We start from the raw sequence: 16,991 nt of genomic DNA on the forward strand, positions 1-16,991 counted from the left end.
CTGCATTTAGGTGTCTGGCTATAGATAGAATGCAAAACACTTCACTAAGAAAGAAATGCTGGAAACCCTGTAAACTAACGAGACTGAACCCCAATTGTGGCTCTTTCCATGCCGTTACCACGTGTATTGTGTTGGTGTTTGCCAGGGGAGTGAAGGGCAAACATTCTAGGGCTGCAAGTGCTCCACGTGTTTGCATCTCTCGCGCTCGTGACGAAAGCGCGTGCGGGTCTAACAGTACGGCCTCATTGCACACATCCAGCTGGCAAACGTGTGTGTGTGTGTGTGTGTGTGTGTGTGTGTGTGTGTGTGTGTAAGAAATGTAGTGTATGTGATGTAGTTATCATCAAATATTTGCATTAAGATAATGCATAAACTAAGCATATGCTACTTTCCCAGGGTACTGATGAATTTATTTGACGGTAGTTGCTGTTGATCAACCCTAAGCTGTCTGACTGAGCAGACCCATCAATCTCAGGCAGGCAATCTCCCCTGCAGGGCGCTTCAAGTGATGTAATGGGTATGAAGGAATGAAGGAGGACAGAAGGATTCTGAAGAGAGGTAAAAAAGAAAAAAGGTATGTTGAAAGGAACTGAAACAGGAAGAGAAGAATACATACGAATATTAAAAATGGTAGGTCAGTGCTATCTTGGGAAAATAGGTAATAAGTTTTGGAAATATGTGAAAAAAAATGAAGGGGAAAGATGAGGGTTGTGAATTAAAGATAAAAAGGACAAAACTGAAGTTGTAGATATATTTTAAAAAACGAAAAACGAAAATAAGAGGTGCCAGGAAAGTGTAAGAGACGAAAATGGGTAGCAGGCCTTTGAAAGATGAGAGATATATAAGGGATTAGTGAGATGCATGTGAAAGGAAGATGGTGGGGGGGTGAGGGAAGGGCAGGTGTGTGTGAGTACGGGGTGGGAGACGGGGTGAGGTAGGGGAGAGGGGAGGGGGTGGGGAAGAGGTGGAAGGGTGGGGAGAAGAGACGGGAGGGGGAATGGGAGGATAGGGGGTAATAGGAGGAGTGAGAGGTGAGAAAGGGGAGTGAAAGGAGAGGGATGAGGGAGAGAGGGTGTCGTAGGTAGAGGTGGAGAGAGGGAGAGAGAAAGAGAGAGGGGAGGATAGGTAAGATGGGAGTGGTGAGAGAGGGAAGAGAGGAGAGAGAGAGAAAGGAGGGGATGGGTGGGATGGGAGGAAGAGGGGAGTCAGAATACAAAGCAGTGGGAAGGGTAGAAAAGAGGAGGGGGATGTAAAAAGGGGAGGTGGAAGGGAGGCAGAAAGGAAGGGGTGAAACAGACAGCTGCAGCGGCGAAGAGGGGAGTAGTGAAGGGGAGAGGGGATGGGTGAAGCAGGGAAGGAGGAGAGAGGGGTGGGGAGAAAGGGGTGGAGGAGAGGTAGAAGGGAGGTGAGAGGGGTGACAATGGAGGGGTGGAAGGAGGGAGGAGAGGAGTGAAGCAGGGGAGAGAGATGTGAGGTGAGAGTGGGAGAGGGGAAAGGGGGGAAGAGAGAGAGGAGGGGAGACGCAGGGAAGAATGAGACGTGGGGGGATGAGGAGCATGATGGGCGAAGGTAGGGGAGAAGTGGGGAGATGTGAAATATAATGGAGAGGGGGGGAGATAGGAGGGGAGGGGTAAGGGAGGAAGGGTCAAGCAGGGAGGGGTGAGAGAGGGGAGGAGGGGGAAAGGGGGGTGGGGGAAGAGGAGTGAGAGTGGCCATCACTGTTCCACACGTCACGCTCTACATGACAAGGTAATGTACGCACACAACACTCAAAGGTACACACAGCTCACGCGTACACAGGGTCATGCATACCAGTGTAAAAGTACCTCTCTCTCTCTCTCTCTCTCTCTCTCTCTCTCTCTCTCTCTCTCTCACACACACACACACACACACACAAACAGCTCATGCATAACTACATATAAATACACACAACACACACACACACACACACACACACACACACACACACACACACACACACACACACACACACACACAGGGTCCCACATTCCTACAGATAAGTGCACACACCCAAATACGTACACAGACTCATGCCTACACAAAAGTACACACAATTCACACACGTTCGGGGCTGGGACCTTGAATACCACTTAAGCACAAAATATTCTGCTGAATATTTTGATGTCTAAAAACTGTGTGAAAAAACTATGGTTTTTATTATTACTATAAATATTATTACTTGAAGGGGGCAACGTGGGCAGCCAGTGGGCACAATGAGGGGAATAGGGTACGTGTGTGTGTGTGTGTGTGTGTGTGTGTGTGTGTGTGTGTGTGTGTGTGTGTGTGTGTGTGTGTAGGGGGAAATTAACACTCTCAGGCTCCTATGACTCACTCTCAACTGAAATAAATCTTGTGGCGTTACCTGGAAAAGACTGGCACTGCATTGCCTCCCTCCACCACCACCATACTTGTTCGTCATCTCCACCACTAACTGAGCTCACTTCCACTTCATCATCGTCACCATAATAATCACCATCACCACCACCACTCCTCAGTTCACCACACCACCACCACCACCATTACACTCACTTCCCCACCACCACCACTCCTCACTTCACCACACCACCACCACCATCACTAAAATCACTTTCCCACCACCACCACCACCAGCTGACATCATTACCACCACCTTTTGTGTGTGTGTGTTTGCTGAGAATTCCCACGGTAGTTACAACACCCTCTCTTTTATGGCTTTATTTCTGCCTTGTTCGACTCACTGTTGGCTCCTGTTTACAACTTCCAAGAGCATCGTCATCGTCCTCATCATCATCATCATCGTCTGTACAAGCGCCAGTTTCTTCATCGTCACTATCAACTGTTTAGTCATCATCGTCACCACTCTCATCGACATCATCGTTACCATCACCACCATCGTCATCAACATCACCACTATCACCCCCACCACCATCAACACCACCACCATCATCATCATCACCATCGTCATCACCAGCACCATCATCACCATCATCATCACCATCACCACCACCACCATCACCACCACCACCACCACCATCATCATCACCATCATCATCTTAATCGTGCTTCCCATTAGCACATAGGGTGAAAAGAAGTTGGATACAGGAAAAAATAAGAGAGAGAGAGAGAGAGAGAGAGAGAGAGAGAGAGAGAAAGTATAGCAGGGAGTCCACTGAATTAAACCTCACATTCATTCACTCATCCAGGCCTTCAAAATTCTCGGTTCCTCACTGCACGCCAAACGATTTATTAAAAAAAAAAAAAAAAAGCTTTACGAATTCGAAAAAGACGAAGAGAGAGAGAGAGAGAGAGAGAGAGAGAGAGAGAGAGAGAGAGAGAGAGATTCATGGAGATGGCACATTGCAGTGATAAATACATGAAGCTGAAAGTCGTGTTCCAGGTGGATATGGATAGTTCGTAAAACCTTTTCATTCGCTATTTATTCTGTTCGTCACCCCTCAATACTTCTTCTGTTTTACCAATGCAAAGTATATCAGAACGATGTAAGCAAAGTTTAAGACAATGTTGATGTGTAATAAGCAAAATAAATCGCTAAGGAATAGGTGCACCGAAGCCTTAAGTATCACCTCGAATAGAAACCTGATGAGGAGAGGAAGAAACCAAAGAACTAGGTGTGGAGTGAGCCGTGAGGGAGACTGGATTGGTGGAGGAAGGGAAGATGGAGAGATGGTGGTGGTTTGAAGGTACTTTGTTTGAAGAAGTGGTGGAGAGATGGACTGAAATGAGATGTGAGGGAGATTGGTTTGGTGGAGGAAAGCGTGGTGGAGAGGTGGTGGAGGAAGGCGGGGTGGAGATGTGGTGGAGGAAGGCGTGGTGGAGAGGTGGTGGAGGAACATGTGGAGGAGAGGTGGTGGAGGAAGGCGTGGTGGAGAGGTGGTGGAGGAAGGCGTGGTGGAGAGGTGGTGGAGGAAGGCGTGGTGGAGAGGTGGTGGAGGAAGGCGTGGTGGAGAGGTGGTGATGTCAGGGAGATGCATTGGTGGAGAAACACACAAGAGGCCTAATTCACTTTTTATTTTTTTAACAAGATCAAAGACAAGAGACAAGGGATGATTCTTGGGATGAGATTCACGGGAGGAGGAGGAGGAGGAGGAGGAGGAGGAGAATTGGCCCTGAAGACGTCTGAGGGAGGAGATGGATGATGTGGCTGAACATTTTTTCCCCTATTCACTTTGTTCAACTTCATGGGTAATAGTAATTGTGGTCGTAGCGGCTGTGGTAGTGGTTGTGGTGGCAGCAGCTGTGATGGTAGCTGTTGTGGTAGTGGTGGTAGTTGTGGTGGTAGTGGTCGTAATGGTGTTGGTAGTTGTCTTAATATTTCCTGATGATGTGTGTATCGCAGTGTTTGTGGTAGTGGTTGTGGCAGTGCTGGGGTAGTGGTTGTAGTAGTTGTGGCGACTGTGGCGGAGACTGTGATAGTGTTGTGGTGATGGCTACAGTAGTTGTGGTAGTGGTTTGTTAGTGTTGGATGTTATTTTCTTTTACTTCCTGTTCGTGGTTTTATAAATGGCAGTGGTTGGGATGGTGGTTGTGGTAGCGTTGTTGTGGTGGTTGTGGTAGTGGTGCAGTTCTGGGGTAATCTCAATAGTCAATGTATTAATTACTTCCCACTGGTTGTAATGGCAGCTGTTGTAGCAGTTGGTGTGGTAGTTGTGGTATCATGTTGGGGGTTGTTATATCATCTAGTTCCTGGTCGTTGTGATAGTGGTTGTGGTAATATCTGTGGCTCTACCTTTCCATAGCACTTCTTCGTGACTGGCTTTATATTCTATTATCAATTTCCTTTAACAATTCAGTAACAATATACGGCAATGTTATGGTTTTACAATTTTTGCACGGTACTTCCTCCTGACTAGCATCATATTTCAATCTCCTGATACTCCTCAGTAGCAGAGCAAGACAATAATACGACTCCATAGCCTTTTCTATTCGTACAATTCTTCTTCGTGACTAGCACTATATTCACGATGGAGAGATGGCAATTTTAGGTCAAGTTAAGGTGAAGAGATTATAATGATTGTATGCCCAATACTGTGGTGCTGGAGAGGGACGCCTTCAAGAGGTGGCACTGATATGATCAGGCGGGTCAATTGTCTGGTTATACAAACGTCCCTCAGCTACTGACCTATTGCATGATAGGAGAATGGTGGGCTGCAGGAAAGGAGTAACTTCAGACCTCAGTTCACTGGGTTCACATTCAGATGAGCCTGGGATTTCTACTACAACTACTACCCTCCCCACCACCACCACCACTACTACTACTACTACTACTAATCATCATCATCATCATCATTATTGCAGTCTTTTAATGTTAGGGCCAACGACCAGAGACCTTGAATACCTGAAAGTTGAGTCATGCATTCCCTCATGAAGACTCACTCATTGTCACGGTCGAGCTGGAAGGGGGGGAGGATGTGAAGAGCAGTGAATGAGTGACTGAGTGAGTGAATTAGTGTGCGAGTGAGTGAGTGAGTCGTAGCAGCTGTGCCATATCCTTTTTTTTTCTAACTCGGCATAAAATGGCGATCTCTCTGTCTTGAAAACTGAGTAGTAACAACAGATTAACAGTAGAATATGGCGCTGGTGACAAAGGAGCGCTATGGAATGGATGCAGAGCCATATCCCTGTCCTGTTCTGCCACTAAACTAAAGGGCAAAAATCTGGGACCGGTTAAGGTAAAAGGACTACGGTAGATTTATCCGCGGGTACATCTGAAATGTGAACCCAGTGAACTGCAGGCTGAAACTGTCGTCCTGGAGTCTATCATTCGCCTTTTGAGGGATTGGGAGAGGGATGATGGCCGTTTATATAACCAGACAGCAGAACAGTTTGGTTATATCGGTGCCACCACAAGAATTCGCCCCTCTCCAGCACGGAGTGAGTGGGAACTCCAGAAAACAATTTAATTTGTTTTGACAGTAACATAACTAACCCCCTTCAGCTCAGTTGATAGCCAAGCTTAGTCAGACTGGAGTGTTGATCTGACTAGTAACCAAGGAGGCTCATCGAATTTCATGCAACCATTACTTTGCATTTGCGTTGTGAGAATGACCCTGTTTTTTCAGGTGAAAACAAACCGACAACGGGAGCTCAGTAAGGGAAGAGATACAATGATGGAAATATTCAGGACGATAAATTAATAAAACGGAAAGTAATTGGCGTGATGAGAGATGAAGAAGTGAATGAGTAGAATGAATGAATGTAATGATGTCGGCTGAAAGAAGCGAGTGAATGACCTGGAGTGATAAGAGATGGATGAATGAACGGGGAGAGTGAGCGAATGCATTACAAACGGCTGAATGAAAAAATGAATGACATGGCGTGCAGAGAGATGAATGAGGGTGGGATGATGGTGAGGGTAGGTACAAAAGCATAATCGCAAGTAAAAGAATGAATGAGGAGAGTGAATGAATGCTGCGATGACGGCTGAATGATGAGAGTGAATGGAATGGAGTGATGGTAGATGAATGAGGGTGGGGCGGTGATGAGGGTCTGTGCCTCTGCTGACAAGGCTGGATCAATTAGTCACACAGGAAGTTATGTGACGTGAGTATGATTGGTTCAGGGAAAGGCGGACAGGCAGGCAGACAGGTATTGTAATGTGTAAAATAAGTCGCAGAGGAAAAGGTGTTACGAAGACTCCTATGGTACACCAGGCCATACACACACACATACACATTATGAGTACAAGAGTGTTTTTTTCCATACTAAAAACTCGACCCGGTCTCTAAACCACTCAAACTTAATACTAGTCTCTTTTTTAGGTTCCGTTACGCAGTATACTCATATATGTAACTTCCTTACTTTCCTAGAAAATTTCCTCACAGCCATCATCAGCCTAGTCTTATTTCCTACCGTTGCATGAGGTGAGATAAAAAAAAAAAAAAATAGGAGACTATCAACTACCGTGAGGTGGAACATACACCCTTGTGCGTACCATTCAGTCCTTCGATATTCTCGGCTTCACTTCACACACACACACACACACACACACACACACACACACACACACACACAATGCTTTATCATGCCTTTGGTGTACATACCCTTCCATCGACTACCAAAGTTATCACAGGAGTGCAGTCTTAATCATGTGCATCTCCAGTAATGTCTCATCCATACGATTCGATCATTCGTCAGTTTCGTTGCTTTCTCAGTGTCAGTATTCGCTTTATTCACCCATTTGTTCACATCCTCCATCCATCTTCTTGCTTTTCCATGAAGACTCTTACATGCCCTTTCCACCACTCCGTATCAGTTCTTCCAATGTGACCATACCATCAAAGCACACTGACTTTTGTCTTTTGATCAGTGGACTTCATTACTATACACCTTTCAATAACCTTGTCATTTTTTACCCTTTCCACTCTACGCATACATTCCTTCACAGTTTAATAATTTCTACAGTTTTCACTCTCCATTTTCGCTCTAGGTTTTTATGAACAGCTCTGTGTTGCTTCTCACTTCATCCATTTCGTCTGGAGGATTTAGTAGCCGGGGGAGGGTCCAGTGAAATACAGCCTTGTCTCTCCCATAGCCTACATTCTTTTCCCATCACTGGTCTACAACTGCCGTCTCTCCATCTTTAATGCTGAGATGTAACAATAAATCAAACAGTAGAATATGATGATAGTCACGAAGAAATACCTAAGAAATGGATGTAGAGCCGCAGCATTGTCTTTCCTGCCAGTGAGCTCCGTGCAACGAGCTGCGAAGGGACGAAAATTTAGGCCAAGTTTACAAGAAAGAAGAAGTCAAATCCTCGAGATAACTGGTCTACTGCTGACATTTTCTCTGTCTGACATTCCTCCTCACGTTTTTTTTTCAGGTTCCAAATGCAGACATACACGAACTTTTTCCTTTGTGAAGACATTTCCGATTACAGTTTCACAGATATGCCTTGTAATCGCTCATGACTTAAGTTCTCTCTCTCTCTCTCTCTCTCTCTCTCTCTCTCTCTCTCTCTCTCTCTCTCTCTCTCTCTCTCTCTCTCTCTCTCTCTCTCTCTTATGCACATCCTACCGTCCAATCCACCCTACCATCTTCTCACTTTGTCATTGATTCATTCACCCTGATGTCATTCACTCACCCTCTCGCCACACCACCCACCCTGTCACCACTCACCCTGCCATCACCCACCTTGTTACCACTCACCCTGCTATTACTCGCCCTGCCACTACCCCACCTGTCACAATCCACCCTACCCCAACTCACCCTGTCACTGTTCACCCTGCCGTCACTCACCCTGCCACCAGCGTGACTCCCTGTCCTCACCCACTCAACCACCGTGTCTCCGCTCACCCTCCCCCCACCCACAACCCACCCACTGTCATATTCCCGCCCACTTGTACACACACACACACACACACACACACACACACACACACTTAACTGGAATCAAGAGAAATGCACAGTACACGACTGCGAGAGAAACTTATGGCAGTAAAGTAGGATACATGAAACTGGAATTGATGTGAAGAATGACGGGACAGAAATACTAATAAGCAGATAAAGGGAAACTGAAACACGTGAACATTAGCTGAGAAACGCATAAAAAAAAGAATGAAAATGATGTTCTGAATCACACAAACAAAGAAGACGTAAGAACTGATACAACTGAGGGAAAAAGTAAAGTGCCCTGCAAAAGTTCTGTTCCTCCTCCTGACCTTCATTAACCATAAAGCCACGTCAGTCTGGGCAACGGTGCACATAGTCATTATAATCCATTGGTTATTTAAACAGTTACTTTGAACTAATTCTTAATTTTATCTACCAAAACTTTTATAATGTTATCAGCTACTATGGGGATGGAAGAGTAACAGAACTTCTGCAGGCAAATATATCTATTTATCTATCTATCTATCTATCTATCTATCTATATCTATCAATCTACCTATAGATAGATAGATAGATAGATATGAGCCAGGAACTGATGTGAGGAAACAATACTGGATTGTTAGGAAGAGAGAAAAAGATGATGATTTCGAGAGAAACAAATGAAACTATAAGACAATGAAATTAAGTCAAGTTGGTGTGAAGAAAGAAGGGAGAGGGAGAGAGGGAGTGTCATGGAGATGTGGACGAATGAAGAAAAGTAAGAAGAGGAATTAGAAAGAAAATAATATGGAACCGAAGGAAAACACAAGCCAAATGGGAAGAGGAAGAGCTGAGAGAAAGAAACTGATAAAACTAAGAGAGAAGCAATAGGAAACGTAAAGGGAAGTAAAAGAAACCTGAAACAGAGGTGAGGAAAAGGCAGTGGACGTTGATGATGTTGCAAGTGACTGGCAATCCTTTCCCTACGATGATCCCTTTCTTTACCTGAATCAAATTACGTCTTTTTTCTTAGTTTATTTTTTCTACCTACGAAAGATCTTATTCACTTACGATGGACTCTGGGACCTTAACGTGGTCCAAAATTCTCATCTCTCCATACTGAATGCTGAGCTATAAAAATAGATGAACACTAGGATACGGTGCTAGTCACGAAGAAGTGCTGTGGAAAAGATGCAGAAAGTGTTGTCTTATTCTGCCACCGAGTCACGTGAAATCAGCCGCAAAAGACGAAAATCAGTGCCAGGTTAACATGAATTATAATACCTTCCCCCCCTTCCCCCCCCCCTCTCTCTCTCTCTCTCTCTCTCTCTCTCTCTCTCTCTCTCTCTCTCTCTCTCTCTCAGATCTAGTAGCAGCAGGAATCAACTAGCTATGACGTCCTCGTGCTGAGAGGGTTAATAACATCAAGTCATTAGCGGTCAAGCGGAGTGCCAAGGGTCAAGTTTCCTCCAGTCTTTCTAATGTCCATCTCTCTCTCTCTCTCTCTCTCTCTCTCTCTCATACATCATGAAAGAGAGGGTAAGCACTCTGGGATGAAGGACGACGGGGCATGAAAGGGATAAACGGTAAGGTATGCAAATCTGTAAACTTACTTCGTTAGCGCAGTAAAAAATAAATAAATAAATCATTAAATAAATGTACAATCAAGGACAAAAGATCGTCTACTGTTCCACTGCGTCTACTGTGTCCTTATGGCATATCCGTCACTTTCCCCCCTGACATAATTTATCATAACGAGAATTATCTATGGGCAGTGAAACACGCTAGGTCTCTCTCAGCTTCGGAATATTAAGGAGAAAGAGGTGGATGGGTGAATTATTGGGCGAAATTCTCGAGCATACGGATATCAATGGCCCGTTTCTATGTTTCGAGGTCCTATCAAAGCCGAATGATAAATTAATCAGTAATAATCAAACAAGTTGGTCAAAAATTTCATTACACCGCCTTGGAAACGACAAAACCTAATGAGAGAGATTATTGGAAGATGATCGACGGGAGGACGCTCTCATTTGCTAGGCTTTATAACAGACTGACACTAATAAACAAAAAGATTCGGAGACTGGAGAGAGTGGAAGAAAAGTGAAGAGGAAAGGAAGAATGGAAAAATGAAAATAAAGAGAGAGAGAATCGAAAGGGAGAGAATTGCATATAGAGATGAACATTTGGGTTGAGAGAGTAATTCTTTTCTTTCTTTTTTTATTTATTAACATTTTTGTTTGTACGGTTTTCGAAATGGCTTTGCCTGTCCATCCCCAGAAGATTCACAGTTCTCTTAAGCGCCGAATACCTTCACATGTCACCAGCTTCGAGCTAATACTCACAATACTTACTGAATATATGCTAATCTCTCTTACTCGTGATAGGGAGGTATATATGACATGTCGGTGGGTTCTGCAGGTCTGGAAAACATGGCGAAAATTCATATAACCAAACCCTTCTCTGTCGCAGCTGGGTTGTTATGACGAGCAGGCCACTTCCCTAGCAACGTGTTATACCAGCTCCCAGTCCTCCCACACTTGAGACCATGAAATTCCTCGAGTTTTTTATATATAATTGTGCAAGACTGGTGTAAGACCACTCTTCCCCCATGACAGAGGGTCAGGAAGATAATAATCGCCCTCAGCCAGCCACTCTCACAGCCGGAAGATGATTTTCGCTTTCCATGGGAAGGTGTCGTAGGAGACGCACGAATATTTGTTGCACTCCCCTCCCCCGTCTTTGTCTGTCTCTGTCTGGCTGTCTGTCTGTCTGTCTCTGTCTGTCTGTCTGTCTGTCTCTCTCTCTCTCTCTCTCTCTGTACCTTTGTCTCTGCTTGATTCTTTCTCCATATCTGTCTGTCTGTTCGCCTGTATGCATCTCTCTCTCTCTCTCTCTCTGTGATCGCATGAGAAGCTAACCGCAATCTCAGACCCAAATTTATGGAGAAATCGTGTGAAAATACGAAAGGAAAAAAACAGACAGAAATGATATATATAAAAACAAATAAAAGGAAAAGAACCACGACAGAAAAAGATTATTGTTAAATTAGAGGAAAATAAAATGGGGAAGGAAAATCAGGAAAAAAAAAAAGGAGGACAAAGGAAGACGTGAAAAGGATGAAAAAAAAAATATATGAAGGAAAGGAAGAAGGAAACTGAGAGAGAAATGAGTCAAAGAAAATGGAAATGACAATGAAAAAAATGCAGAGGCGAAAATCCAAAAATTATAGGAAAATGAGAACAGAAAATAACTGACAAAAATACATGAAAAAAAAAAAATAACGAGCAACAAATGACAAAAAATACTAGGAGGAGAAAATTAGAGGAAAAAAAAGAAAATGATATGGAGAGAGAGAGAGAGAGAGAGAGAGAGAGAGAGAGAAAGGGCGTACTTATATATATTACCCAGTGACGTAAAGTTCTATGGAGTCGGTAATGTTCCCGCTCATCCATGATTTACAGTGAGACCCACAAAATAACTTGAGCTGATTTCTCTCTCATATGAAAAAATAACCCTCTAATGGAAGGGACAACTCTAGTATTCCTCTCCAAACAGCGCCACACGATTTTATTCAGCTCCGTGTGAATCAAGGGATCAAACTTCTAATGCTGGTACCATTAATAACATTGTAACTAAAATTTATCGTTATTTCCCTCTCGTAACTGAAAAACAAATCGTTTACCTTTCGTATCTAATATTAACTCAGGATCATTTTCCCTCCTAACTAAAAATAACAAATCACAAGCCTATTGTACCTAAAGATGACTAAAATTCTTTTCCTTCTCGTGTCTAAAAATAAGATAATCGCCCTTCCTTACCTAAAAATAACCTTCTCATGGTAGGAATAACTCTCTTCTTAACCCTATAACTTCTCTCCTAACCCTATTCTACTCTCAAAACACTCATCTAACCTTGTCACTCTCTCCTTCCTAACTAAAAATAAGATCATTTCCCTTCCCTAATTAAACATAACCTTCACATAGTAGGAATAACTCTAGTATTCTCTTCTTAACCCTATAACTTCTCTCCTAACCCTGCTCTACTCCCAAAACACTCTTCTAGCCTTGTCACTCTTCTCATAGTCCCGTCGCCTCCTGTCCAAGCCTCTCCTAACCTCGTTCACTCCTCTCCTCGCCCTCATCTCCCTTCCTAAGCCTTTTCTGGTCTCGTCTACCCGTATCCTAGGTCTGTGCACTCTTATGTCACGCCCCCCCGCCCCTACTGCACCATAATTGTAACTCTTCCCTATCCCTCCCTTCATCCCTGACATGTCTTCTCCCAGTTGGCCGCAAAATCCGACCATCATATCTTCTGTCCCTGCAATTCTTCTTCTATCCCCCTCCCTTCCTCCTATAACCCTCTCCTTCACTCCTAACCCTTATTGTCCTCCCTGTCCCTTCCTACTCTAGTCCTTCCCCAGTCCATCTCCTCCTCTCCATGTCCTCTCCTCTTCTAGCACTCTATTTCCGTGTCTCGTACACATACCTTATCCACCACATACACCCAAGCTATTTTCACGCCCTATAACTTAGCTCTCTTCTATTCATCCACCTCTTTCCTAGCCACATCCACCCCTTTCCCAGCCCTCCACTTCTCTCCCATCCCAACCCTCTCTCCTAACAATCTTTCTCCATATCCTGCCTCAGTGGTGCACAAAATCGATCTACCATCATATGTCTTAGTTACTCCCAAGTGCTATCACCCTTCTCCTAGTCCTTCCATTCCTCTCTTAGCTCTATCTCTTCCTCTCCTAGCCCCCTCCTGGCACTGTGCTCCCTTCCTAGCCCCGTTGCTCCCCTCCTAGCACCCCATCTCCACGCCTTCCGTCAATGGTGCACAATATTCCTCCACCATCATATCGCCGTGGTGAGTGCTCGTGAATCTGACTGTGGATAATTGGTCTCGTGAAGGCCACTGCTTCTTAGGCGGAGGCAAGCAGTGTGGCCCTTGTGGTAGGAGGACTTAAAGGCGAAGTTCAAGGATCTTACCAGGTGATTTAACTGCCTCCTCCTCCCAACCCCCCACCCTCCTCTCTCTCTCTCTCTCTCTCTCTCTCTCTCTCTCTCTCTCTCTCTCTGTATGCGTACGCAATAATATATACAAAAAATGGAAGTTTTTTTTTTCTTTTTCAAACCTCCTAGAAAAATCACACATCTCAAAAAACACAGCCTCATATATTTTCCTTTCATATGTTTATTTATTTATTTATATATTTATGATTTTGCTTTTTCTGTACACGACCTACACATATGTTCATGCAGAAATGTAAAACTCATACCCACACAAACAGCACATCTGAAAACATCACACACACATTTTCTGTTTCCCTTCCTTCATTTTTTTTCTTTCTCTGCCTGGCTACAACCTACCCATGTGTTCAGGTAAAAATGAGCCTCTCCTAACAATCTGTCTCATCTTAATCTCCTCAATGGCAGGCCGGCTGTTCCTGTCGTCAGGGAGGGACTGGCTGGCTGCAAATTTAGGTCTTCGAGGGAAAAGGAGGGGAAGAAGAAGAGGAGGAGGAGCTGGAAAAGAAGAGGGAGAGAGGGAGGGAGGGAAAAGGAGAGAAAGGGAGGGAAGGAAAAGAGGAGACAGGGAGGTAAGGAAAAGAGGAGGGAAGGAAGGAAAAGAGGAACGAAGGAAGGAAAAGAGGAGGAAGAGGGGAAGGAAAAGAAGAGGGAGGGAGGGAGGGAAAACAGGATGGGAGATGGAGGATAGGAAAAGAGTAGGGAGAGAGGCAAAAGGGGGTGATGAAAGGAATAGAGGGGTAAGGAGGAGAGGAGGGGACACGAGAGAAGGAGGGAAGGAAAAAATATACGAGGCAGAGAGATAAAGAGAAAAGGAGGAAGAGAAGATGAAAATGGAAAAAAAAAGTGAGGTGAGACAATGTGGAAGGGGAGTGGAGAAAAGAGAATGGAAAAGAGAAGTGGAGAAGAAGAGGGCGGGGGGAAGGGAAGAGGAGAGAGGGGAGAGCGAAAGAAAACAGGAGGGGGAGGAAAAGGAGGAGGAAAGGAAATGAAAGAGAAAGGGAGAAGGAGAAGGCAAGAAGAAATGAGAAAGAAGGAAAAGAGGGAGGTCGACAGTTGCTCTGATTGGATTCTGTGAAGGGAAAATAACTCTTATTGAACTCCCATGTCTGAAACACACACACACACACACACACACACACACACACACACACACACACACACACACACACACACACACACACACACACACACACACACACACACACACACACACACACACACACACACACACACACACACACACACACACACACACACACACACACACACACACACACACACACACACACACACACACACACACACACACACACACACACACACACACACACACACACACACACACACACACACACACACACACACACACACACACACACACACACACACACACACACACACACACACACACACACACACACACACACACACACACACACACACACACACACACACACACACACACACACACACACACACACACACACACACACACACACACACACACACACACACACACACACACACACACACACACACACACACACACACACACACACACACACACACACACACACACACACACACACACACACACACACACACACACACACACACACACACACACACACACACACACACACACACACACACACACACACACACACACACACACACACACACACACACACACACACACACACACACACACACACACACACACACACACACACACACACACACACACACACACACACACACACACACACACACACACACACACACACACACACACACACACACACACACACACACACACACACACACACACACACACACACACACACACACACACACACACACACACACACACACACACACACACACACACACACACACACACACACACACACACACACACACACACACACACACACACACACACACACACACACACACACACACACACACACACACACACACACACACACACACACACACACACACACACACACACACACACACACACACACACACACACACACACACACACACACACACACACACACACACACACACACACACACACACACACACACACACACACACACACACACACACACACACACACACACACACACACACACACACACACACACACACACACACACACACACACACACACACACACACACACACACACACACACACACACACACACACACACACACACACACACACACACACACACACACACACACACACACACACACACACACACACACACACACACACACACACACACACACACACACACACACACACACACACACACACACACACACACACACACACACACACACACACACACACACACACACACACACACACACACACACACACACACACACACACACACACACACACACACACACACACACACACACACACACACACACACACACACACACACACACACACACACACACACAACGTTACTGCATTCCTGTACAAACTCATTCTTTCAGTAATCATACGCACATATTGCAACACACTAGCAGGCACAAAGAGTCATACACACGTGCACACACATCAGCACACAGTCATACTCACACATACGTATACCTGGTCATACAGATGTGCACGAGTACAGTACACACGCACACTTAATTGGACACACATATTGATTCAACAACATTTCACACACACACACACACACACACACACACACACACACTTGCAGGATTTCATCAGGTGCTGGCAGCTTCAGGAAAAGGTAAAGAAATTAATGACCGTAACTTTAAAACATACACCGAAAAATCAAAGCCTGAGTGTGTGTGTGTGTGTGTGTGTGTGTGTGTGTGTGTGTGTGTGTGTGTAGATGGCACGTGTAGGTTGTAGTGTAATTACATCCACACAGCTAACTCAGACACCGTCCCACATCTAACAAAAGACTAATAAAAGACAAAAAGATACACCGCCAGATAGAAGAAATTGCACCTGGCCCTTCCCTCTGATTAAGGCAGTGTCCCCTGACTTACCTGGGCGAGGAAGAGCGATGAGGGACAGCAGCAGGGTCAGAGTGAGGGGCAGGGGGCCTAGGGGGACTGGACACGTCATGTTTCCACCTCTCTGTGATCTCCCCCGTCGTAATGCCAGAGTCCGGACCCCTCTAATACCAGTTTGGACTCCTTTAACACCAGTCTGTACTTCTTTGATTCCAGTCCGAATCCTTTAATACCAGTCCGGACTCCTTTAATAGCAGTCCGGACTCCTTAATACCAGTAGGGATTCCTTTAATATCAGTCTGGACGCCTTTAATACCAGTCTGGACCTTCTTTAATACCAGCGTCCAAGTTCACAAAGTACCACAGAACCCTACGATAATTCCAGTTCCGTTTTCTTTAATACCAAAATCTGAGTCTTGATGTCCAGTCCGTCCTCTTCTAATACCAGATTTCGGATCCACAATACTCCAGGGTCAAGGTCTCTGAATTCCGGTTCGATCTTCTTTAATACCAGACCGAGAACACAAAAATACCAGAGTGCACTTCGCTTTAATACTAGATTTTGGACTTTACTAAATGCAGACTTATGATCACGTAAATACCATACTCCAGTTCCTTATAA

At 45.0% G+C, this 16,991-nt stretch overlaps 2 protein-coding genes across 2 annotated transcripts in view; one reads left to right on the top strand and one right to left on the bottom strand.

Moving 5' to 3' along the window:
- The window catches only part of LOC145408935 (uncharacterized), a gene marked incomplete at its 3' end in the record, with an annotated part of 41,460 nt that extends 25,995 nt beyond the window's left edge, over positions 1-15,465 (top strand). Inside the window, exons 2-5 of the mRNA XM_080279515.1 lie at positions 5,744-5,892; positions 6,960-7,032; positions 8,364-8,390; positions 14,472-15,465. Of these exons, the coding sequence (XP_080135641.1) occupies positions 5,744-5,892; positions 6,960-7,032; positions 8,364-8,390; positions 14,472-15,465 (1,243 nt within the window). The remainder of the gene's footprint in view (positions 1-5,743; positions 5,893-6,959; positions 7,033-8,363; positions 8,391-14,471) is intronic.
- LOC145408965 (uncharacterized) overlaps positions 1-16,481 on the bottom strand; it is a 112,737-nt gene extending 96,256 nt beyond the window's left edge. Inside the window, exon 1 of the mRNA XM_080279542.1 lies at positions 16,403-16,481. Within this exon, the coding sequence (XP_080135668.1) occupies positions 16,403-16,481 (79 nt within the window). The remainder of the gene's footprint in view (positions 1-16,402) is intronic.
- Positions 16,482-16,991: the final 510 nt, after the last annotated feature.

Source organism: Coenobita brevimanus, chromosome 79 (assembly GCF_032717465.1).
Source record: "Coenobita brevimanus isolate Jiangsu-jjx chromosome 79, ASM3271746v2, whole genome shotgun sequence".
NCBI classification, from domain to species: Eukaryota; Metazoa; Arthropoda; class Malacostraca; order Decapoda; family Coenobitidae; genus Coenobita; species Coenobita brevimanus.